This window comes from Limulus polyphemus, unplaced genomic scaffold (genome assembly GCF_000517525.1).
Source record: "Limulus polyphemus unplaced genomic scaffold, Limulus_polyphemus-2.1.2 Scaffold2094, whole genome shotgun sequence".
Lineage (NCBI taxonomy): Eukaryota > Metazoa > Arthropoda > Merostomata > Xiphosura > Limulidae > Limulus > Limulus polyphemus.
The window spans coordinates 137,515-163,309 of record NW_013667704.1 but is presented as its reverse complement, the minus strand read 5'-3'; the positions used below and the strand labels follow the sequence as shown (position 1 = coordinate 163,309).

The following is a 25,795-nucleotide window of genomic DNA, read 5'->3' as shown; positions in this document are numbered from 1 at the left end:
GCAGGAAGAAAATGGTATCCATGAACCCCATCGAAAACCTTTGGGCCATACTCGACCGGCAAGTCAAGAAACAACCAAAAAAACCAACTTTGAAGAGCAAACTACTCCAAGTTTTGAAGCAAGAGTAGGCGAAAATCCCACAATCTAAAATTGACGAGATGATTCTCACGATGCCCCAAAGGATCAACGAACTCCACGAAGCGAAAGGAAGATCTACTAGATATTGATTAAATTATAAATTTATCAATTCATGTGAATATGACTGAAAAATTTCATTTTTTCTGAAAAGGTGGTGTCTATTTACTTTTGACCACGCTGTGTAGCTTGTTTTTGGTGCAGAAAAGTAACATGTATGGGGCTTGATTGTTAAGTGTGTGGTATACTGACATATCTTCTTATCTTAATGTAGAAATTTTCAAAAGTTTTTGTTTATTCTGAACCTATCTAGTTTTTGCATGCTCCAGAAAAGCATTAAGATGACTTCATTCATTGCTGTAATGCTGTACATTGTGTAAGATTGTAGACGACAGTAATGTTCTTCACTGGTAGGTCAGATGATGCTTTGAAGTTATGGCTTCCCCTATGATAAATGAGTGTATTCAATCACATTTGTAGCACTATTTGCTGTGGCTAAATTTGACATTTCTTATTAAGGAAAAAACATTAGGTTTAAACTGTACTAAAATCTATGGGCTGAAATGTCACACTTTTAATTGCTTAAAGAAGAAAAAAATATTTTCTCTCTAATGTTGTTCATGTTATTAAATTTAACTGGTTTTATGTTCAACTTTTACTTTTTTCTCAAACCATGGATAGCTGTGAAACAACTGTCCAGTCATCTCTTTTTGTAAATCATTGTTGATGAGAGCATGGTAAATTGATGATAATGCTGTTTTCAGTTATTCATTGAAACTCAGTTGCATTGTTATTAACCATTTGTCTTTGTGACTATTTTTTTTTTTGTTGATCATTTTATGCTCAAATTTTTATCCAGATACTTAGCTTTATTATGAAGCATGTTATAATTCTCTCCTGAGTGGGATATCCTCAGGGTTTACACTGTCCTTTAAGAAATTGCATTGGCCAACACAGTTAAAAAAAATGCATTAGATGGAGAAAAGAAAATTCCATGCATGAATATGCAAGTTCTAGATCTAGATCTATTATTTTGATAAGTAACTTTGGAAAAACAATGTACAGTACTTGAAATTTTCATCTGACACTATTTACTGTGTATTTTCTCTACCCTAATATTAATTGTGCCTTAATTATTTCACTACAGCAATAAAGAATAGTAATTACATGTATTACATATTTTGAGAGAAAATCGTTTTAGAGTTTTAGTGCATATATTAAAATTTAAATTAAAATTTAAGCAACTTGTGTTTAAAATGTTGAACTACTGAGGTTTTTAAAAATAAAAAAATAGGAACATGGTACTTGTGTATAGATATTTATTAAAAACTCAGTTTCAAAAAATGTTTAAAAGTACATAATAATTTAAAAATATTGAAGGCACCAGGCCTTACTAAAAAATTAACAGGTTTCAGTGGGTCATAAACCTACTATTATCAGGAAGGAAAACCTGAAAGTTTTTGTTGTAAATAATTTTAATGATAAGTAACATTTCCAAAACACACATACCTCTGCTGACACTAATAGCTATTTCTCAATTTTCATCTTTGCCATCTACTGTTGTGTTCGCTTACTCCAGCCTTTATATATTCCACTTGGAAGCTGTGCATGACCTGAATCGGGGCGAGATAGAGTCCTTCATGTGGCCTTGTGGGTTTCTTTCTGGGAGGTGCTGTTTTATGTGATTTTTCACGTCATCCCTTCGACAATATGGCCTTCTGTTTATTATATCACCTTTCCCTCTCAGTTTATTTTTTATTGCTGTTAGCTTCCAGATGCCGTCGTTCTGATCTATTTGCCATTAATGTTCAGCAGACTCTCTATCATTCTACCTATGTTTTGCTCTATCCCGACCAATCATTTATTCCAAAAACTCTTGCTGACGGAGAAGGAAACAAATCTTTTTCTCCTATTCATTTACCTGGCATTTCTCATCTTTACAGTAGATTAGACCCAGTTTTTTTGTTATGTCCCATCAGGGTGCTCAGATGTTATGTGACTTGTACGGAACCATTTCGAGGCCCTAGGAATAGACTTTTTATTCATTGGGATTCTGCAGTGTCCATGGATTTATTACCTGTTACTTTAACCAGATGGCTTTGGAAGTTGATCCATTATGCCTAATCAGGCTTATCTGTTAATGATCGCAATATGCTCCACGTTACCTCTCACCAGATTCCACACCTATCGATGTCTTTGGTTGCCCGGTTGAACTGTTTTCTAGAAGATATTTTGTGGGCCAGTATGTGGACTTCTCTCGGCATGTTCATATCTCATTACCTTCACAATCTGGCAGTATCCTCTTCGATGGGATTTCGTCTTCCCCCTGTGGCTGTGTTGACTACCTCTACTAGATTTTAACGGGGAGGTATGTAATGTGTTATCTGACTTACAGTTATTGTTCTTTTCTCTTCTAGGATCCCTATTGATTTTTTGGACCCCACTCAGGGGCGAGTGTTACCCAGTCAGGTATGCTTGTATTTAAATTCCACACTAGCAACCTTTATATCAGTTCCTGGTTGCAATGGGCTTTGTCGAGATGAGGTGTTCCACAAGACCATTGGATGCAATTCTGGATGGTAGTATATTACAGTATTTCTAATGGACTGCTACTCATGGACTATCATGGGTAAAGCTAAAGGGGATCTTGCCAGTCCCTGCTGATCTCAGAGCTGAATCAGTCGAGATCAGTTTGCATTTAAAAATTGGAGAACATGTTTCACCTGTTGCAGTGTCTCTGGAGACCTGCTCCTCAGGACTCCCCAATGGTTATGTTCTCCCCTTACTTCTACTAGTGGAGCTTGGGAGTCCTTACCACACCCAGTTCCTAGTCGCTGGGGTGGTGGACAGAGGATTTACCTTTGGAGTGTTGAGTAGGCACCCTCCTACCTGGGTCCCCTGGAAGTTTTTTCCCAGATGTTGTTAGGAGCAGAACCAACTTACGCGGGAGCCTACTTGTAAAACCAGTCCAGATTTGACGCTTAGCTATCCGGTGAGGGGGTTCTTGGACCCTCTTATGAACACTGTCAGGTCTTATGTTGTTCATGCAGGGGTTCCACTACCTCCTCATAAAGTTGAATGCGATGCAGTCTCATCTTTGGTTCTTGGTGGGATAGTGTTCCACATCCTCTCCATAATTCCATGGGTAAGAGGAATTCTCCTTGCCCACTTGATGGGGGAGAAAAGACAACTGTTTGTAAATCCAGACTGGATGAGTTCTGGACTTTGGTGGAATATGCCATATGATCCCCTCAATCCAGACCTGGGATGTTATCTTTTGGACTTCTTGAGGTTGATCAGAAGTATTGTCCACTTTGGTGTTGCTTTCTTTTGATTCATAAATCTGGTGGTTTGAAACTCATCATTCTGTGGTTACTGGTAGGGATCCTATCACTAATATATATATATATATATATCGGAGGTCCAACTGCCCTGGCCACCAACGTGGCATATGGGTACCATGACCCCTTAAATCCAACCAGAGTTGTGAAACCTCGGCTGTTTGGTTGGGACTGGACTATTATACTTGTATCATATTTCACCCTTTTCAATTTTCTGTAGTTCTGGGTGAAGAGCATACCTGTTCTGGATGTAGTACGGTGTTCCCCACTTTGATACCATCTCCTGTGGTACATATTTGTTCTCTGCAGATGCTTTCTGTATGATCTCTGTCCTCACCAGCCCCGTCGCCTTCTCAGTGTGGGATTCTAGCTATTAGTGTCGGTGGAGGTATGTATGTTTTGCAAATTATCATTTTCCTAAAGTGAAAATGTATTTCCAAACATACTTACCTCCACTGACACTCTCCCTCCCTTCCTCACCATTAAGAGCTGGTGTTAGTGACTAAAATGAGGTAAGTCACAAAAAAGTGATTTTATTATCTGCATACAATGCTTTTATACAGTACCTGCATAGAGGGTGTGTGAGGGCCGGCATAAAGTTTTGCAAATTAGATATTGCAGAGGGCAGTTGAGTGGGGGTATATAAAGACCGGAGCGAGCGAACACAACATTAAATGGCACAGATGAAGATTGAGAAATAGCTATTAGTATCAGCGGAGGTAAGTATGTTTGGAAATACATTGTCAGTTTAGGAAAATTATAACTTAACAAAGAAGCAATTTGAAATTTGTAATAATCTATCTTACAGGGTGATGATCCATTTCAAAAAGAGGAGACTATTGAAATCAAGTGAGTTTTTGTTCACATGAAATACTACAGATGTGTAACTGTCTATGTATTAAAAGACCTATTTTTACCATACTTTTACATATATAGTTAGGGAGCCAGCCCCCCCCCCCCCCCACGTGGTACAGTATGTCTGTGGACTTACACCGCTAGAAACTGGGTTTCGATACCTGTGGTGGGCAGAGCACAGATAGCACATTGTGAAGCTTTGTGCTTAATTACAACCAACTAACCAGGATTGCCAAATTGAAAAAAAGTGCATGGAAAGATATATTTTGTTATCATACATCTTTTCAATATGTCTAGGTTAAGAAAACCAGTGTTAACAGATGAAATTCTCTTGCCTTTGAATGTTATAGCTCAAAATGTAGCACTATCCTTTGTACTCCCAAAAATGGTATTTTTTGGCAAGATAACACATCCAACAATCAAAACATTGAGGATATCGTACAGTTTCATGGGCCGTATTGAATCATACATACAGACTTTAATATGTTGTTTCAACATGTACAATCAATATTTTGAACATTTTTATTACAGTGTATGTGAAGGTATGGGTACAATGAAAGGAAAAATGTAAACATTAGATGGGTCACCACATTTAACTTATAAGCAAAATTTTTAAACATTACAAACAAATAAAAAATATACTGTTCATTCTGGAGTTTGGTTATCACTTGGCACATTTCACTCACAGTTATATGTGAGGAGCAAATAATACTACTTGAACCCATTGAGGGATTATTTGGATCTCAGACCCAAAGTGTTCTTTGAGCCTTGACTGAAGCCTCAGTGTTCTATACTTTGATGCATTCACAACACCTTTTTCAGTTAGAATACTGTGATAATGGTCTTACAGTTGAGTGATATAGTAAGCTGCTTTATGTTTGAGAAGGAAATCTGAAAGCCCTGTGAGTAGATCAGTAAATGCTGATTCAGATAGATCTGGTAATCTTGCTGGTGTCACAACAAAAACTGGTTTCTTATTCATAAAGAGAAAGTCATACATAAGTGATGTTATCTGAAGTCTTTGGCAACCATGTCACTTTTCTTATCTCCACGTACCTGGATTTTGGTAAGAATTGTTTCATTATTTAAGTCTTTGGCTTTTTTGTGAATAGACTGTTGTTGTCCATCTGTAGCCAAAAGTATAAGATATTTGTTACCTTTGTTGTCCCTCTTCTTAATACACAAAAAAACATGTTTTGGGGTCTATATTTGTTGGTAGGCTTGAATGTGCTGTAACATCATCAACAGCTGAAGTTCTTTCTGCTTAGTCATCTGTTTCTGTCTCTTTACATCTTTTGTTATGAGTTGCTCTCTCAATCTTGTCTGTGTATGTACTCCTCCATCTTCTGTGATACTTGGTTATTTGTGAGAGAAAGTCATCTTTGTTGTCAAGATGAGACTTGATGCTTTCATATACATGGATAGCATGACTCAGCAGAGCTTTCTTGAATGTGTTAATACCTTCTTGTGCTAGTTCTGCAAGTGTTTAGAATATATTGTCTGGCATAGTTCACTAAACCTGCCCTTTGATTAGGTATGGATTACAAAGAGGCTCCACTACTAGCTTGTTAGCACAGGATCATCTAGAAGAAAACTCAGACAGAACATAGATAAAAAGACAGTTAGATAAATTATTTTTATGCTGCCTCAGCACAATACCCTTGCATCTGAGATTTAAGACAGCTCAGCCCAATACTGCCATAAGTGCTTACTTAAGGGTCACTTACAACAGTTTTGTGCTGGGGCATCCTAAATAAACCTCATTTAAAAGAATATTGCACTGGAGCAGCAGTTATGTAGATGTGAATATATACTCTAGAAGACAGATAAGAATTCTAGATGTAGAAGTATTTCAGTAGATGAAAATATACATCAAGCCTATAAGAAGCATGTGCTTACAATTCTCACTTCTGCTAATTAATGTGTTGATGAAAGTGTTATAGAGCTACTGATTAATAGATAATTTTCAATAATTTTTTAAACAATCATACAAAATATATATACATGAAAATCGTTTTTACAGCAATACTGTTTAGTGTTTGTTTTAAACTTAATTGTCTGGACTTATTCAGTACAATGAACCCTGTATTGGCTATAATTCAAAAATTTCTAGAGAAACAGTACTAAATATGGTATCCAGATCTTCAAAATACTGTCATGTATTAAGTATTAGGATGAATTTGATTTTAATAAAATACATTTTCAACAATGTTTTCAAACAGAGCTGTCACTAGGCATTTTAAAGATCCATAATTGGCCTGTTTTCAAGACTACCCCCATTCTAACAAGTCTAGTCATAGTATATTAAAGCAATTGGATTTTCACTGGTAACATAGCTTTTCATAAACCCCAGTAACATTACTAATTACATTTTATTTTGAAAATGAGTATACCTTTCCATAACATGTCAACCCCTTTTATTTTCACGATAGTTCAATGTGTCTTTCTGACTAATAGATATAATGTTAAAAAAAATAATGATGTAGTGTGTGCCAATGAATTAGGTAAGGGATAAATTATATTTTATGACAACACACTTTTATCGTAATTTCAGAATTACATTTGTATAATTTGCATCTGTAAGAGCTAAGTTGCATATTTATGGGCCACAAAGACGTAAATTGTAACACAATCAAATATATGGTTGTAGTATTATAAAGAATAACATTTTCAAGAATATTTTTAACATAACACTTTATTTTTACTTTTCTAGTTGTATAGAAATGTGATGATGTTTAATGAAATTTTGTGTTGAGCATGCTGTTTGTATGTTGTTTCACTTAATAAAAATTGTCCTTGGGTGTTTTGTCAGATTTGATTGGCAAAATATGAATGTTCACATCCAAGTCAACCGATCATGTATGATCTTTGCATTCCCATAATGTGAGTCAGACACAGAGTGGTTTTGTTTTTTATTTGTAATAACTCAGCCGTAGGCTCATAAGTAACAACATAATTATTTTTATGACAAGATAAATTATAGAATGAATAAAGCAGTGTCATTCCTTCGTGTATTGATAACTTTCTGCAGGCAAGATCCCACCATTCCCATGTAAGACCACCAAAGTTAACAATAGTTTTATTCCATATGAGTTATCTTGCTGTAAGTGTTGCACTCATCAATAGAAAGTACACTAAATGTCCTTTTTTTTTCAAGTAATGCATAAAAGCTACTACATTCTTTTCCTTTAAATTATGAGAAATATGTCAGTTAGCAACTTGGTAATTAGGCAATTTTTATAAAAACTTTGGACAAGAAGCTTATTCTTAGATAATTAAAATGTTATCAGTAAATGAAACCAAAACTCCCTTCCTATATGATATAATTCAAATTAATGGATGAAATTGTGTAAATAACTGATCATATCTGAAAACTACAGTATGTATCCACATAAAAATACTAATATAAATGTTTCAGTAAAATCATTAGTGAATGAAATATTATATGCAAGGTTTCCAAAGATTAAGTTAAATAGATGTGAAATAATTTACTAATGTGCATATGAACACAAAAATACCTTGTATATTGAATATCTGTACATGCAGGAACAAGAGTTAGGCCCTTGTGTTAGTATAGTGTGACTAATGTATTGGAAACTTATGCATGGAATATGAAAAATGCCACAAAACAGTTTTGGTTTCAGGTTTATTTGAGCCAGTCATACACAAGACAGCTCACCAGTTTAAGATGAAAGTGAGAAGTAAATGATAATGTTTCAAATGCTATAAAGCCCACAACATTTAATTGGATGCCATAACTGTAGTTCTGTTATTTTAATCTAGCATCTAAAACTATATGCTTCTAGTTGTCTCATTGCCTGTATCAAATCTCTTGTAATTAATAGTTTTAATTAGAATTTTCTTGAAATAATTTTAAGATAGACGTATATTGATTTACATTTGTAATTCGTGTACTTTAATTGTATGTCCAGGGATCCTGGAGAACATTCATTAGTTGGTGGAACGAGTGGATCTTCTAGGTAGGTCTTTGTTACTTGATTTATGCAATTCTAACAAGAGATCTGTGTACTGTATATCAGATTACTGGCCAAGTCATTTGACCATATAAACATATATCAGACTGCTGAACACTTGATATATTTATTTAAAACAGCAGTTTCATTAGTTTCACAACACATTAAAAACTGTGGGAAATATAAATAGCAACTTGTCAGCCCCATAGTAATATTTAAGCTTAAATTTAGATAAAAAAAGGAAAATAACCATAGCTGTATAGGTCCATAAATATGCTAGAATGTCACCTTCAGTATTTTTAACGAGTATAACCCCATCTTCCAAACATAACAGCCTGCTGTTGACTAACCAAAAATCTGATACTGTGTTTTAGAAGCACCCAGACCTCATACACAAGTTTAATATTCTTATCAAAGCTCTTTAAAATTATGAAAATTTTTTGTCAATTTTACTTTTAGAGAAAATATTAACTTGGGTTTATTGGTTATCCACATACACAGAGAGAGAGAATATAACCAATTCTCCCTATGGCAGCTACTGAAACACCATCCATGTCTGAATAGAACGTTGGTTACCTTTTCAAAAATTCATCAAAATGAACCAAAAGATCTCAAAGAGCTAAATTACTAGTTATTTTTATAATGAATCATGTAGAGAAAAGAGGTTTTTGTAGTTCAGTGAAACCTACTTTATGAGATGAGTGAGGAATAAGCAGATTCCTCTGAAACATTTATTTTAATAAGAGTATCACCATCATCTGATTAATGATTTTCAATATAAATGGAGAACACCACCACTCTCCTCATTTGTATAATCATAATGTAACAATACAATAAAGAAAAGACCTTTAGAAAGCTTTCTCAGGCATCCTATTTTTTTGGTTCTTTAATGTTCCAATTTTTTCAAATATCTACTCTCTTACCTGCTTTCTTTTTCTTTTCATATATTCTAAGTTTGTTAGTGTTTTATTTCAATCTTTAGGACTCTTGTGTGAAGAAAGCTTGTGTTGATATTCTGCAGTTGGTGATACCAACCTATAAAGTAAGGTGTGTAATGATATGACATTATCATAATTATTTTACCCAGTGCTCACTCTGCATGATGAGGAAAACGTTGTACATTTGCTGTTATGTTAAACTTATATTAAAGTTTTTCTTCATTACCCATTTAAGCCATCTCCAACCATTATTAGTCTCAAAGTGGGTTCCTCGTCATCGAACATGTAGTTGTTAGATAGGGCCTATTACCTTTAATAAAGTTTTTAAAGTATTGTGTAAGTTTTAATGTTATCTTATTGAGCTTTTAATAAATTTTACATTTTGTTGTTTGTTTCATGATTTTCTTTGTCAGAGATATAATATCGCATGTTTTTTTAACTTGAAATTTATTATTACACTGCAGTTCAAATTGTGATAAATAACCCCCAGCTTAAAAATTACAATAATACATTATTTGATGTCTGAGGTGTCAGATTTTATATGGGTGTATTTATATAGTATTTTGCACATAAGTCTTACTTTATTAATAATTAGCATTTTCTTTTTATTTCAAGTGGTTATTACAGTTATTAATAGTTTTCTGGGCTTCTTCTTATATTTCTAGTATTAATTATTCAAACCCAATATTTTCAACCCTCAATATGACTATGATGAAAGATCCAAGAACTGAATGCTGATCTTTGATTTTACAGTGTATATTTTCAGCCAGATTTTTTTACACCCGAAGAAGCTGATAGATATTTTGATAAGCTGATTGAACAGAGAAGAATTCCTTGGAAGCAAACAGATATTAAAATCATGGGAGAAAAATACCCAACACCAAGGCTCGTGGCCTGGTATGGTCCATTTCCTTATTCATATTCAGGTGTAACATTGGAAGCAGATCAGAAGGTATATGTAGAAAAATCTTAATTTAATTTTATGGTAAATTAGTTGCATTGGCTCTTGTCTTGAATTGTTAAATTTCGTATGTACAAAAACTTGATCAGATCTATGTAAAACAAAACCAAAGCCAATCTTGTAATAGTTTTCATACTGATAGTGCATCTTCTATAGTGGTGCAGTACGGTTTGAAGTTTTTTTTTCCTATTTCAATCTTTCTTTCTTAACTCGTTGGGGACTGCAGTGACTATACATAGCTCTGAGCCAAAATTTGCACATCAATATTTAAAATTTCATTAACAGAATGTAATTGTCACCCATCTCAATAATTTTGAGCCAGAAAATAGTGTAGAAAATGATACAAAAACAATTTATAATTATGTTGTTAATTTTTACAAAATGTTTGAACCTGAATTTCCATTTTTGTAGCTAATTATTTATTCTTTCTTATTGGGTTAAATAATTGCTTCAGTGGGCAAAAAAGAAAACCACAGAGATAAATAAATTAATGAATATAAACAAGTTAAAATTGGTTGGACATAATCAATAACTTAATCAGTAATAAATAATCAAACCCCATTTTTTGTGTCTTTCATATTTTGTTAGTTTTTAACATTGTGTAGGTAAATGATCATATACAAATCTTCTTAAATTTTTATGGTATTAAGGGAATGAAATCAGACCATAGAAATTATTTGAAAAAAGTAGTGAACTTGCATAAAAAGAAGCTAAAAGTCATATAAGTACTAAATATACATATTCTTTAAAAAGTGTTTGTCAAGTTTCATGCAGTTTAATGTATTTTGTTTGTGTAACCAAAACGGAGGAAGGGGGGGGGGTCTATCAAATGACTGGTCCTCAGAGGACTAAGAATAATAAACATTACAGGTGTATTTGAATCTGAGTAAATAATTAGATATTAACAAGTTATTGCCATTTATTTGGCATACAGCTAAATTATTACATAACTTGTTAATGAAAATTAGATATATGTTGCACTATAAAATTGGCGCTTGCGTACATTGCTGCTTACCCCTGTGTGAGTATCTGGATGAAGTTTTGGGAAATGTTACTCAAGTTTCTTACCAAGGGATTTTTTTTTCTTAATCCATTGTGTTTGGTGAGTGAGGCAGACATGAATATCCTCCCTGAAGCTGATATTAGATGTCTTTAAAAGTGTTAGTTAATTCATTCTTATAATAGCTTTTTTTTAGCCGTGGCATAGCAGCATAGAATGGCCCAGAGATGTTTTTCAAGTACAATGTCTTAGCTCATGGCTCTGTCATCTCTTGACCAATTTGAGATCTAATTACAGTTTTGAACTCAGGAGGTTAAACCCTTTCAATTAATGTATTTAACCACGCCCAAGGTCTCAGATTAATTTACTCTAATCCTGTCTAAATGAATTTCAATTTGAGGGTAGGCTGATAGAGATCTTGATGAGTGATAAAATCAAATTGGGTATATGGGCACCCCATGCTTGGTATTGCTGGTGCACAAAAATATAGCTAATAAAAAGAAAAAAAAGGGTCTCGTACATTAATTTACCCTAATCCTGCCTAAAGGAATTTCAAGTGCTGTGGCTATTGAGGATGCCTTTGTTTCTTAAAACTTAAAATCCAGATGTCAATACCCTGAAATGGACATAGCACAAAAAGTCCTTTATTTAGACTTATGTTTCAGACAAACACTTCAGATTTAATGTACTGCATTTTATGCTGAGGTAGTAAAATACTGCTACATCCAAAGAAGGAACATGTGGTCCATATATAATTGGCTGATTTAGAAAATACAATGGGTGTCTGGTTATGATGTTATGTACTATGAAAGATACTGAGGATGAAATTCCTCCCTAGCATGGTTCAAGCCTGGCTACATCATATAGAAATTACTACTAATATAGGAGCATTTTTAAGTTTTGAATTGGCCTTGAAAAAAACAATGATTTTCCATTCTAAATTTGCATAATATGATCTAATGTTGAAGTTTAAAGGGTTATTAGCTTCTATTCTAGATGTGCTTAATATTTTTCAATGTGTTTTGTAACATATGGCGTAAAATGTTTATCTGGGTTGTGGCCTTAAAACTGCTATATTTGTTTCAGCATTCACATCCTTATCCCTGTGTTATCAGTTGTGATTGTGTTGAAAACACTACCAGCTCTAAACAAACATGGTGGTATTCTTAAGATTAATCTAACATATAGATATATTTTGGTTGAAAAAGGACTATAAATAAAATCCATATGATCAGCAGGTACTAAGTTAATACTGAAAGAAAGATGAAAGTTCACAGACACGTCTTAGCTCTTCCAAGTCAAAAATGAATGTTTGAAAATGCCAAAGCTACATTTACAATTCACCTCTCTGTAGCTGACACATTAGAAATTTGGATCACAAGTATCTCGGCTCTGTGTGACAGTTACAAAACAGTCTCACTACATAAGGTAGAACTCGATACAATACAACTATCCCATTAAACAGTGAATTTTTTTTGTGACTGGATCCTCTTGCATAGTTTGTATTAAGAGTAGATTCACAAAATAAAATTAATACCATATGTAAACTAAATTGTTTTATTACACTTGTTAGGACCAGGTACTCAAGTAATGGGCAATAATGTGCACAACTGTTATTTAATCATCCTTTTAATTAATTGGATGTCCATTCATGACTTTGTATCATTCACAATTGAGTGAAGAAAACAGACTGGCATTACTGTATAAAGTGAGTATTTATGGGCATGGTTTCTCAGTAAAACATATTGATCCCTTTTCTAAACATTTCTATACTTGTGAACAAATTTCAGTAATCATATGGGATTCTTTTTAAAACTTAGTAATAAATATTGTTCTCATAATCAAACCCCTGCGTATAGGCTATTTAGCTTAAAAAAAACACTTGTTCCTTCTTTTTGAAAGTTACATGATTTCATGTTTATTGATTCCTCTAGTGTTTTGGTAAGTGGGATCTTTGTTTTTTGTTATCTGGAATCATTTTCTTAATATGATTAATGGTTTGAAAATTTCTTCATTTTATAATGATGTTGTATTGTTTAAAGACATAACATTCTTTTCTGTTCCTTCTATTATATATTAGTTATTACTATTATTATTTTACTAAGAATTGATTTATACTGACATATGTAGAAGATTTTGGAGAATGGAATCCTGTTGATTTGTGTCTTTGAATTTTTCCACAGTTACAACGTATTAGTAAGTTATAAAATAAACATGATTTGTTTTTTCAGCTGAATAAGAACTGTTATTTGTACTAATCTGGCTTAGGTTGTATTGGTGGGTTATAGAGTTGATATTAGAAGGCTTGTAATTTTGAACTGAGATTTCCAGTCTGACATAAAAATTTGCATGTTTCTTAACAAAACTAAATAAATACCATATGTAATGATTAATAATAATAAAAACTTAATAAGTTTGGTGATGTCCATGTACCTGTACACCTCTGGTGCTATAGAAGTTGGTATATCTTTTTTGTTGTCGTACTCAATACTCTCTACACTTGAAAGTATTCAAAATACAAAATATTTGGAGTTAAAAGAAATTCATAAAAATCCCTTATATCAACCAATATTATAAAAGTAAATATTGTCTTTTGATGGATTGTTTGTAGAAATTCTTGAGATCATAATTTTCTAAACAAGTTTTCAATATTTGAAAAGTAAATTCCATACTAAGTAATGTTAATACAAATTTTGTTTATTACTGACCTTGTTTTTTATTTACAGTGGCCCGATGATCTGAAAGAAATACAGCTAAAAGTTGAACAGCATTTGAATGAAATTCAGAAAGAAAAAGTCAGTTTCAATTCTGTTCTCTTAAATTTATATAGAAATGGTAAAGATAGTGTTGCATGGCATAGTGATGATGAACTGTCCATGGGAGTGCATCCAGTGATTGCGTCAGTTTCACTTGGAGAAACTAGGAAGTTCGAACTGAAAAAAAGACCACCAAAGTATAATAGTAAGGTAACAATAGGAATTTTTATTTTCCACAATTCATTTGAATTGTGAGTATGCTTAGTGCAACTTAAACATGTTTTAAGCAACAGTAAAACGCCAATGCATAAAAATCATTAAATAATTGATAATAGCTAAAATGTGTTTTAAAAAGAAGAAAACAACATGAATCTAGTTTTGTATGTTAATTTTGAAGTTGCAGGATAACAGAATACAAAATTTTGACTATATAAACATTACAGAAAGCTTAAATTGCATGTGATGTATTATAGATTTTTGTATTTATTTATGTGTATCAGTTTTTCATATACATGCAGTTTCTTAGCTTTATTGTTTGACTATGTCATAGCCTACAGTAATGTTAGATAATTTTAATAACTTATAGTTATAATCCTATTGGGCATTCAAAAAAATTCACATTGCTTTATAAATTTTATGGCATAATTGTTGTATTATGATATTCTGTTTAATGGAACTGAGACAGTTTGCAATAACTGAATTACTTTCACCCTGTGTGGACCAGTGAGCACTTTTTGGGTGTTGAATGCGTACCCGCATATCAAATTTTTAAAAGTTTAGAAAAAATAACAATTCTGATTCTATTTTAACAATTTTATACCAAAAATATTTTAGAGTTGATATTATGTAACATTTATTTTGTGTCATTTGCAAAGAAAAATGTAACATTTTGACACTTACATTTCTGTACATCTCTAAGGAGCATCACCTGTAAACAACAGACAGATTTGTGTAGAATTTTTCTACTCATCCCAAAGCATGGGTTTATATTTGCTGAGAAACTATCATCTCTTGTGAATACAATTAACCAAGTCTGTTGCCATCCTTTTACGACCTCACAGCATGTGATTTTGAATAACTATTAATGAAGGACAGCTTTGGAATAGTTACAGGCAAAGATAACATTGGATAGAGCAATTATAAACCACATATGTTAGTGCAGAGTGAATAAAGTTGGTGTGAGAAATCATCTATGATTTTATGTGAAAGTGATTAAATGTAGCTAATACAAAGAACAACAACAGAACTTAGTGGGAAATTTGGAAGATTTAGGAACAACCCACAGACCTGTGAATCTTTTTATACATTGTACACTTTTTTTCATGTTACATTATACTTGTGGAAAGTTATGTAAATATTTTTCTATGTCAAGACATCTGTTAAGCCTAGTTAGGTTTAGAGTGAGTGGTAAGCTTTGGCAGTATAATCCAAAATCTTTATTTATTAAATACTATGAGGTTTAACATGGATAAGTAAATAATTTATTTTTTTATAGAAAATAAACTATATTTGTTTGTTACATATAAAGTGATTCCAACCAAAAATAGAAAAAAAATTATATTTAGCTTAATCTTTATACCAATGTGACAGGTCATGTCATAGGTCACCAACAGATCTTTGTCAGTATTTGTTGTGTTTATGTTCTATAGCTGGAAGTGTTGTCTACTGTATATAACATGGAACTTTCTAATCAGCAAGAAAGAAAATGAAATTGTGAATTGAAAGGAAGTATCTTTAATGTCATTCCAAAACAGTTTTTCCCACAAAATTTTGGAAATTTCGCAACGTAAGCAAATGCTAGAAAATTTAAAGTTGAAACATGATACTACATTTTAAGTTTCTTCTAAGATCCATGCAACTTAGTTAAGTATTTCCTCTATGAGAAGAAAAAAAATCGAATGATGTCACTGACTTCCATTCCTGGTGCGGAAAGGATTAAATACCCTATAAGTATAGTTTCTGTTATATACTGCACATGTAAAATGTTTGCTTAACATTAAAGTTTGTAAAAATAGTTTCATGGCCGAAACATTCATGCCATACAATTTATACAAACAATAAAAAAGAAAGTAGGAGAGAATTAACTTAGCCAGCTATCTTATAACCTTATTAGAATTTACTTTTTACCCTACAGTAAATGGAAAACTTATGTACCACCATTATATTTCTAAGTCCCACCCTTACTATAATTTCCCAAGCCATATTTGGATTTCATTGAACTTCTCTCTTTGTTATAATAATTGGTTGAGATGTCATGGTTTGAGTTAGCAGTAGTTCGTGAAAAATTTAAGCTCAGGTATCTTGGGTGAGAGATTTCTTGGTTTCATGCAAGTTTTAGTTATTCCATCTTACCAAGCATGACTCAGATTGGCATGTGAAGTTTTATGGTGTAGAGGAACTGAATAGATAATGCAACATTTTATGTCAGTGGTGAAGTGAATGAACTCTTACAATTGCCAATACTACCCAAGAAAGCCCACATAGGAATCCTAAACTAAAATGAACATGGAATGATGGTTTAATGTAGTCTGATAAAATGTCATGTTTTTAGCTCATTTTTCATTGGTGGCAGAAGGCTGGCTTGACTTCTTTGCAAAATATAACAGAGGATGTGCACCACCCAAACACACATTGGATGTCAGGCAGTACCAGCATGTTACTATTCCAGATAGATAACTAGGACATCATAGGCAAGTGGTATGACCTTGCACACACCCTCGACCTTTTGTTTCTCAGAGAACACTGAATCAAATAGGATGAATGAGACTCGTATTTTGAGGAATTAAGAGAATATATTATTCAGAATGTATTTGACATCCATCCTGTGTTAAGCTTCCAAGAAAAAGATTTGGGTAGCAATGTGCCACAGGTAAGATGAACAGTATTAATGGGTGCACCGTAAGGCAGTAATAATGTTTATTTGTATAATTTCCATAAGGATGATATGCTGACTTTTAAAGAAGTAAAAACTGAAATGGTGTTTTTCAAACTAACAGTGTTTTGCCTTCAACTTCTCATTTATTTCCCAAGGATCCTCTTGCATCATGGAATTATCTACTGCATAAGTTTAGGTTACTCCCCTATCGCAATGAGCTTATGTTTAATTATTATCAGGTTCTTTGTTTGATGGGCAGCATTTCCTAGGTGGGTGGCATTGCTCATATTTCGCTTCTACATTTCAGCCTTCCTATATTTGTATTTATCAGTTACTAGCAAAGTTACTTAACAGTGCCAGGCATAAAAGGTAATGCTATAAATTGAAGAATAGGCTGCCTCCATTCACTATATTGAGCCATAGTGCAATTAACCATTAGTCTGATGCACAGGCTGAGCATAGCATTAGATTTAAGATACTTTCGTTTGGTGTCTGCTTCACATACTTTTCTACCTCATTTGTGGCTCTCAAACATTCGGCCATTTGTCTGGTTGTTTATTCATTTTAAATAAATCATTGAGGGATTTCTCTTAAGACCTTGTAATAAATGTCATCAAAATTGATTTGGCCACATGGACAGACAGATGATGGACAACTCTGCTTTATATGTTCATAGATAGTGGAAGATGTTTTTGCAATTGGTGCAGACATTTCTGTACCTATTCTTTTCTCTTATTACAGTTGATGGATTTTTCATTTTTTCAAACAATATTTATTTCTCCACTACTACTTTATGTCTGAAGCAAATAAACTCAGTAACGAAACTTCCAGATTGAGACATTGTTGTTGCATTACAGGGCTTCTCTATTGTATTCTATTGAATCTTTGGCATTTTCCCTTTCTTCTAGGGATGAGTTGTTTATATACCCTGTCCATTTCTTTTATCTCAAGGCTTGGGTGGTGATGAAGAGCAAAAGATTATTTTGTACCTGATCTTTAATGCTTGAAATAATCATTGTTTTTCTTTGCATGAATATATTTAAAATTTCTTCATATTGGTGTATCTATGATGTGAGTTCTTAATCAGTTCATTTTACACAAGACATCTGTATTGTTATTTTGTAAACTGTTCAATGTTTTATTGAAGGTTGTAGGTCGAGGTAGTGTGTTGAAACTTCCTACCATCTTTTCATTCATACATTGTTTGAATTGTTTGCTACTTTACTATATTTTAATTTACTTTGTACTAATATCAGCTACACTCAATTAGTGGGACTTTCTTTTACTCTAGTGTATCCCACATTTGAGATTGTATATTGCCACACTGCAATTCTATTATTATGCAGTAGAAACAGTTACCAACAAACTTGTACATGTCCAAATTGCTTCCAAAGATCTTTAACTTATTTCGCTATAGCTCTAGGCTGTGGAATCTAATGGATCTTCCCAGGTGTTCTGGGTTTTACAATTTATTGGGCATTCTCTTATGATTTTTTCTTTCATCTACTGTTTCTAAACAACCTGATTGATTTGTCTTGGGATTATTATGAGGCATCACTAATCAGATAATCGATATAGATTTCATGTCTCTAACATTGTGTATCGTGTGTGTGTGGTCACTTAACTATCTTAAACGTGACCTGACACCTCTCTTTGTCGTGCTTTAATTTCTGTTCTCTACACCAGACTTACCATTTGCCTTTTATAATTTGTGTTTTTGTGTGGTCTTCCTTTTCATTGTAGGGATTCTAGCTACCTGAGCACAGTCAAGAAGAGAACATTCTGAGTATGCTTAGATTATATAAAGTATTATTATTGGCAGAGGAGAATCTTTCCACGCTTTTAGAAATTGGAAAAAAGAAAGTAAATATGAAATGTTGCATGTAGCTATTTGAGTTCCATTTTGTTATACAAATGTAGATTTTGTCACAAAGCACATTTTAGCCTTAAACCATTTACATATTAGAAATACTCCTGTGCATTTATATTTCATAATTTGAGATTGTAAAAATTCTGATTCCTTGTTTTTTAGGCAAGAACGAAATCGTCAGTTAATGAAAATATAGATTACAGAGTACACTTGAAAAATGGTAGTTTGATTGTCATGAAAGGTGTTCTTCAGCAGGACTGGTTGGTAAGTACACTATCCGTGGGGGCTTAAGAGTATAAGGTTGGTCAGTACACTACATTAAGAACATTTGATGTACATAACTCGTAGTTCTTTCTTCCAGTAGGTGGCAAGAAAAAATCTAGTATAGAATGTTCTTGTAAATTTATTTAAGATATTTCTGGACTAGAGGTTATTGTTTTTACTTGCACAGTGCAGTAAAAATCACTATTTTTAATACCTTAATATATGAGTGATTGGTGTGAGGTATATGGGTCTCATTGTTTTTTACCGTCAGTATTATAAGTATTTAACAGTTATATCTATGTACTGCAAGGTTAATATGCATGTTGTCCATTGCAGCATAAACTGATACAAATATAGGCTAAATACAATAACTAATCAAAGTAAAGCTTACTGGCTGTTCTAGATAGCCACCAACACAGGCCATTTTTTTTTATTCAAGGTAAAGATATCAAATGAGAATGTTTGTCAATAAAGATAACAACCAGGGGTTATCACAAATGTAAATCTCATATATTTTAGCAATTAATTTTATATTAGAACAATAACATACTCCTATAGTGGAAGCCGTTTTTCATATATAATTACAGATATTCATCTTAAATAAAAACTCACTTATGTGCTTCTTTTATACCATTTTTAAGGGGAAAATTTACAATAGACAATATCTTTATCAAATGAATTAAACTAGGCTAAGATGTTACAAAAGGGACAGTGGTGCATGTAAAAAAAAACATATTTAAGTTGTACAATTAACTATTTGTAATGTTTTATAAAACTAACTAATGCCTCCAGATTTTGTTAGAAAAAAAAATAAAGTTGGGAAAGACATAATGTTAGACTTTCACATCAAATAAATTCAACCTGTATGTAATACATCATTAAAATGTGGAATCCTGTTGTTCTAAATCACTACATGGGCTATAATTTGGCTCTCTGTGCTACTCTAGGTATAACTCTATTTATGTTCTTTTACAGCACCGAGTGCCAAAGGAGTATCATGATCGTGGCCGTCGCATTAATCTTACATTTCGAACAGTGTATGAACATGTATAATAATTATAGGATCGTGTTTTACACAATTTAAAATAATATAAGTTCTTAAGAGCTTGAGAGGAAACAAACTGAAGTTAATTTTTCAAAATACTTTAATATATAGTGTCTTGCAAGTCTGATTTTGTAATTATCTATGAATAATTAAACTATTTCCAACATGCTTATTCCTTAGAAATCATTTTCACATTCTGTGAAATCATTATTATGGACAAATGCAAATACAAATAATCAAAATTTCTGCCTGATATCTTACAACACTGGCTTTTATCAAGGCATAAATAATTATAAATTGTTCTTTTAATAAACCACAAACTATAGTTGTCGATCTCACTTGTTTCATCCAGTTCGTTATTACTTGTCTAACTAAAAACTGATTTAAATAACCAACTATCATAACTCATTTAATTCAAAAATATATTAAGATTTACATGCATCTTTTGATATTTGATCTTTACACACTTAAATCAATCGTCTTCTCTCTATTTTCACTTGAATGCCTTTAATAAACCATGTGATTTCTGGTGTTTAATTCTTCCCTTTCCAAGACAGTTAAATACTTCTAAATTGTCCTCAATATTAGTTATAAATGAAGGTTTAACTCTGAAAACAATAGCATAATTGGTTTCATTATTTGTACAGTAAATAAACCAAAACTTCATGGTTTGCCTACTTTATTTTCTTGCCAGAATGATATACCCATTCCTTTATTCTAAACCCAACACATGTTGACATCCTGTCATCCAATAGTTCTCCCAACAGTCTTGAAGTCGTCCATTCTCATTGTTACAAAATGCATGAAAATCATTCATAAGTGTTTTCATGAAGTGCTCATCTCCAGTGTTTTGTGTCTTCCAACGTTTGGTCACCATGTAATTGTATGACCAAAGAAATCCAATCTACAATAAGAAAATAATGTGTAAATCAAATACAAGAGGATGTAAAATGTACACAAAAAAAGTCATGAATATCAATTCTTATTGTAGTTCTACCATCTTGAAATAAAAAAAATCTCTAAATTATTTTATTAAATTAATAAACAAATAGAAGCTGTATTAATTTAAAAGTTATCAAACAAGTGCATGAGGACATCCTTGAATCAAAGACTAATAAAAAAAAAAGGCCATATATCTGATTCTGACAAAACGATATGCCAAGTTTATGATGTCATAAATCCAAATTTAGAAAAATGCCATAGGGATTTTTTTTGTTATTTTCAAAAATATTAAGATCGGGCCCTTAAATCAACCTCTCCTTTAATTGGGAACACTGATCCTCATTAGAAAAAAAGATAAAAAAAACTGATTTGTTAGCTTGATTGTGCAAATATATAAAACAAAAGATAGGTGATGAACAGTTATTTTCTTTAAGCACAATGGATTTTCCTAAGTTGTGAATCATTCCATATTTAGTTTTTACAGAAGGAACAAAAACAACAACATATTACTTGAAAACTAAATCATATAAGGTTCTTCTGAGTAAAAGTATAATTCAGTTAATGAATTAGTACCTAGCAAAGTCATTTCTTCTTATAATGCTCTTTTTGTTTTAATTTAAATATAACATTTTATAGGTAAAGCTGTAGTTATATCTGTAAATAAGTGATGTTTTTTGAAAACTTGCACAATATATGATTGACTGCACTTTCTTGAAAGATTTTAGTAAAAAAAAACATTCACATTACTTTTCAGTGATTAACTAAGTTATGCGGTGACATTAGGTATACTGAATCACGAACATCACATTTCAGTAATGAACTAAGAGAAGTGGTCACATTAAGTATACTGAACTATCATGGTGTAACCATGAACCATGCTTTTCAGCAACTAACTTCAAAAGATGGTCATATATATTTGATCAACCACAATCTTATAGTAACTAACTACAGAGTATGATCATTTTTGGTAGAGTATGAATTCATGTGGAAGTTTTTATTATTTTATCACAATCAAAAGTTGTTCGTAAGGGGAGTACACATACAAAGTTATAATATTATTGAAAAAGCACAACTGCTAAAACAACATTCATTTCTCCTAAAATAGAATGCTGAATACTACTGTAAAAGTTTTGTCAGTGTTTAATGAAATGAATTTGAAATTATATGAGACTCGTAAAACAAGGATTTATCGTTTTTAAGAAAAATACACAGTTCAGAAACACAACGAGGTAGTTGGACTTATGAATTATATATCTTTAACTGGAATTTATAAACAGTTAAAAGCTTAATTTATATTAGAGGGAAGTATAAAACTTTTGCATGTATACATACACACCTAAAATAAAACGTTTTTGTAGTCTTTAGGTTTTAGTCAAGCACAAAATAAACATGATAAATACCTTTGCCTCGTGGCTAGAAATGGCATCATATGATCGACTCTTCTTCCCACTAAAGTGCCTTGTAATATATTCTTCATGTGGGCTACAAATGGGTTGTTGGTATTTCTTTAAAAAATAATAATAGTTAGTTTAAGAAATACCTAGTTATGGAGAGAACAAATAAAACATTTAGATTTTTTTGTATCAGTCTTTAAAATTCTTTAACACATTTTTTTAAAATGAACATACTAATGGCAAGTATGATAAATTGTGAAATAAAAAAGGGTATAAAATTAGTTCATAACAGTTTATAACAAACAATTTCAAGTAACATTTAGATACATTCAAGTAACAAGTAGTTTGAAAAAAGTATTTTAAGTTAACAAGGAAATGCAAATACTACTCTAATAGTTCAGAGCTGATAAATGTCTTTAATGAATACAATTTCATAACTAATACAAAAATATACACATAATTTAAAATACTTTATGAACTAGACATAAAATAAACATGGCTTTTATTAAAACACCTATACATCATTCTCCCAAAATAAACTTCAAAGAATTTTATAACTAAAGTACAAATCAAAGAAAAAAATAAGTAATGCTTACCTGTGTTCGTTTTTTAATGTTAATACAACCAGACACTGATGGAATTTGATTAGGAATCATAACAAAAGCACTACCGCTTACGTGTACATAATAGTTTTGACTTGCAGGGTCACGATGAATCAAAAACCCAAATCGTCTCAAAATGTGTTCTTGAAACAATTCAAGTGCTCCACCTACATGACATCCATTTTATGAGTTATTAATTCCAGAACCAGTTTTTATCCTAACACTAAAATTACTAGAAGTTGTCAACATTTCACATTTTGCTGAGTTTGTAACAAGATCCTTTAATAAATTAGAGCACAGTATAAACACTTCTTTAATCTTAAAACTGAACTTACTTCAATGATTATGAAGCAATAGGCTTTTAAAAATTCAGCATTTGTTTTAGGGAAGGGTGTCAAATTATAAGTTTTTACAACAAAGAAAAATTTTATTTTCCAAATTAATGCACAAACACTACCCACAAAAACAATACTGCTAAATTTATAATAACAAGCAGATCTAGAAAAATCAGAGGATTCATGGCTATTACTTGCCTCTTATAGTTTTTGTAACCTATATAATAAACTACATTCTCAGAATGAGTGACAGAGTAACTATTATTATTTAATTTCTTTTGGCTAAATAGTATTAAATTTTAATAAGCTTATGATCACACTTCAGATTATAATTTGCTTAAATTGTTATTTGTTTTCAAATCACAATTTTTATTGAACAAAAAAAAAATATGCAAAAGTTATTTCCCTGAAAGAAAGATAAAAGCTGTTTAGAGGGGTCACTTGTTTTAACCTCTTGCACCACTAGACAGTAGTGTGTTGTCTGTCAGTTAGTCAACAGGCACTAAAATGACGTCACATAAGGGATGTTTAACATTGCAATTTCTACTGTTGTGATGTCAATAAAATGTGTGCTTGGCATGAATCATGAGAAGAATTAGGCACTCTGTAGGTTACAACACAGCATGACATATGAAATTCAAAAGCAAGAAATATAAATATTTGTTACTCTTAATTTTGGTTTTATTTACTCTTGAAATAGAACATTTTCAGAGACCCTGCAAAAGTACATCTAGTATTATTTTTACATGTATTATCTGTTTAATCACACAAGAGTAGAAAAACATTTTGAACTATTTTCCAAAAATCATTTTATGCACAGCATAATAGGCCAGTTTTTCAAAATTGTTTTATGTTGACTTTATTCCTCCTAAATTCTAAATGCAAATCATAAACTTTAAAAAAAGTTCAACATTTTATTTTTAATATTTTACAAATTCAGTGGGTTATTTTCTATATTCCACACATTCCACAATTTCTTTTTCTGTATTTGAAAAGCTATAAACTCTACATGATGTCCATTAATACATCTGATCATATTTTTCAATAAATTCAGTTTACACTTTTTATAGATAAAATTAATTAATGAGAATATCCTTGATAAGTAATTTGGATATATTTTTAATATTTCATAATTTCAATAACAGTAAATCAATTAAAATTACATGGCATACTTGTCGACAGGAACTAAAGATTTCATGTGAATATGGACTCTAATCATCTTGCTTTTGTGAAGAATTGGGTTTTCCAATGATTAGTGTAAGCCAATCACTATCATGTATATTTTTTTCTGTAAAAACTTTTAATTGTAACTTCAGTGCAGGTTTAGAATACAAATCATTTTGTTTATTATTATTATAAAAATATAGCTATAAAATACAATAAAACTAATAAAATATAATCTTAGGTAACTAAAAGACAATTTTATCAAAGCTTCATAGCACTAAACAATATACTTTTGTTGGTTGATTTGTTGTTAAGCACAAAACTACATAATGGGTTATCTGTGCTGTGCCTATTGTGAGTACTGAAACCCCATTTTTAGCATCATAAGCCCTTTGACTTCCTGCTGAGCCTCCAGGGGGCAAAATTGTCCTAGAATATTTTGTATTTTCAGGTATTTACACTTTATTACTATATGGTATATGCATCTAAACATGGCTAATTTAAAGCTGACTACTTGCTACATTATTTTAACACATTATGATTTTTAAAAGTTACTTTTGCTCATCTGGAAATTTTGAGCAGCAATTTTATCATGTGAAATACTTTAATCAAAGAAGCCCCCTATAGTCTAAAAGTTATTCTCAACTTATTTTTCCCCTCCTAAGACTTAACTAGGGAAGCTGAAACTCTACAGTTTATAAAAGCAGCACAAACTTTAATATGTATTTAAGACATTGAAATTTTCAATAAACCATTATTTTCATTTAATTAAACATACTGAATATTGCAGATAATAGTGTTCATGGGCATCCTTGGGAGGTGGAGGTGAGAAACATAATTCTTTCTTTATTTATTTACAAGTTTTTTATCCACTTCACAATTTCATACTACTTATTACACTTAATTTTCAATTCTAACAAAAGTCACCAGGTTTGTCAACAGCTTTAGTTAAAAACCTCTAGACACCTACCCTGTATCTAAATATTGAAAAACATCACTACCAAGGTAGCTTCTTGGATATTGGACATGTCAGTTCTAACTCAGGTCATCAAAGAGACTGATGACATGGTCTTGCTGATGTCCTCTGAGCCCTGACACAGTGTGATTGGGGTGAGCCTGTTGCCACCTCCCGAGCAGGTTATCAAAGAGAATGATGCAGTCTTCAGATATCCCATGAGACAGTGTTGTTGGGGTCAACCAAAATTTACTATTATGGAGTATATATATAGCTGCAACTCTGCAGCATGGCTTAAATTAGTCTCATAAGTATTAAACCCCATCAAATCTGACTGTGGGGAGCTTGCCTATTCACTTGACTGTAACGATAAACTTTGAAGGCAGGTC

General features: G+C 32.0%; 2 protein-coding genes across 12 annotated transcripts in view; one reads left to right on the top strand and one right to left on the bottom strand.

Annotated features, from left to right (window-relative positions):
• The window catches only part of LOC106465920 (alpha-ketoglutarate-dependent dioxygenase alkB homolog 3-like), a 24,800-nt gene extending 4,614 nt beyond the window's left edge, over positions 1 to 20,186 (top strand). For 4 of the 5 annotated variants that reach the window (XM_013926158.2, XM_022393870.1, XM_022393869.1 and 1 more), the window contains exons 3-8: positions 4,285 to 4,325; positions 8,264 to 8,311; positions 9,997 to 10,195; positions 13,931 to 14,170; positions 18,868 to 18,969; positions 19,945 to 20,186. In XM_013926158.2, the coding sequence (XP_013781612.1) occupies positions 4,285 to 4,325; positions 8,264 to 8,311; positions 9,997 to 10,195; positions 13,931 to 14,170; positions 18,868 to 18,969; positions 19,945 to 20,022 (708 nt within the window). In that variant the 3' untranslated portion in view covers positions 20,023 to 20,186. The remainder of the gene's footprint in view (positions 1 to 4,284; positions 4,326 to 8,263; positions 8,312 to 9,996; positions 10,196 to 13,930; positions 14,171 to 18,867; positions 18,970 to 19,944) is intronic. The other variant, XR_002612099.1, reaches the window with a different exon arrangement.
• LOC106465918 (GATOR complex protein DEPDC5-like) overlaps positions 13,884 to 25,795 on the bottom strand; it is a 141,607-nt gene continuing 129,695 nt past the window's right edge. For 4 of the 7 annotated variants that reach the window (XR_002612097.1, XR_002612094.1, XR_002612096.1 and 1 more), the window contains 5 exons: positions 22,947 to 23,119; positions 22,357 to 22,461; positions 20,693 to 20,918; positions 14,861 to 14,888; positions 13,884 to 14,137 (listed from right to left, as the gene is read on the bottom strand). Coding sequence is in view for 2 of the 7 variants with exons in the window: in XM_022393867.1 (XP_022249575.1) it covers positions 20,727 to 20,918; positions 22,357 to 22,461; positions 22,947 to 23,119 (470 nt within the window). In the remaining 5 variants the exon portion in view is untranslated. Of the gene's footprint in view, positions 14,138 to 14,860; positions 14,889 to 19,369; positions 20,919 to 22,356; positions 22,462 to 22,946; positions 23,120 to 25,795 lie in introns of those variants that run through there. The other 3 variants (XM_022393867.1, XR_002612095.1, XM_022393866.1) reach the window with 3 other exon arrangements.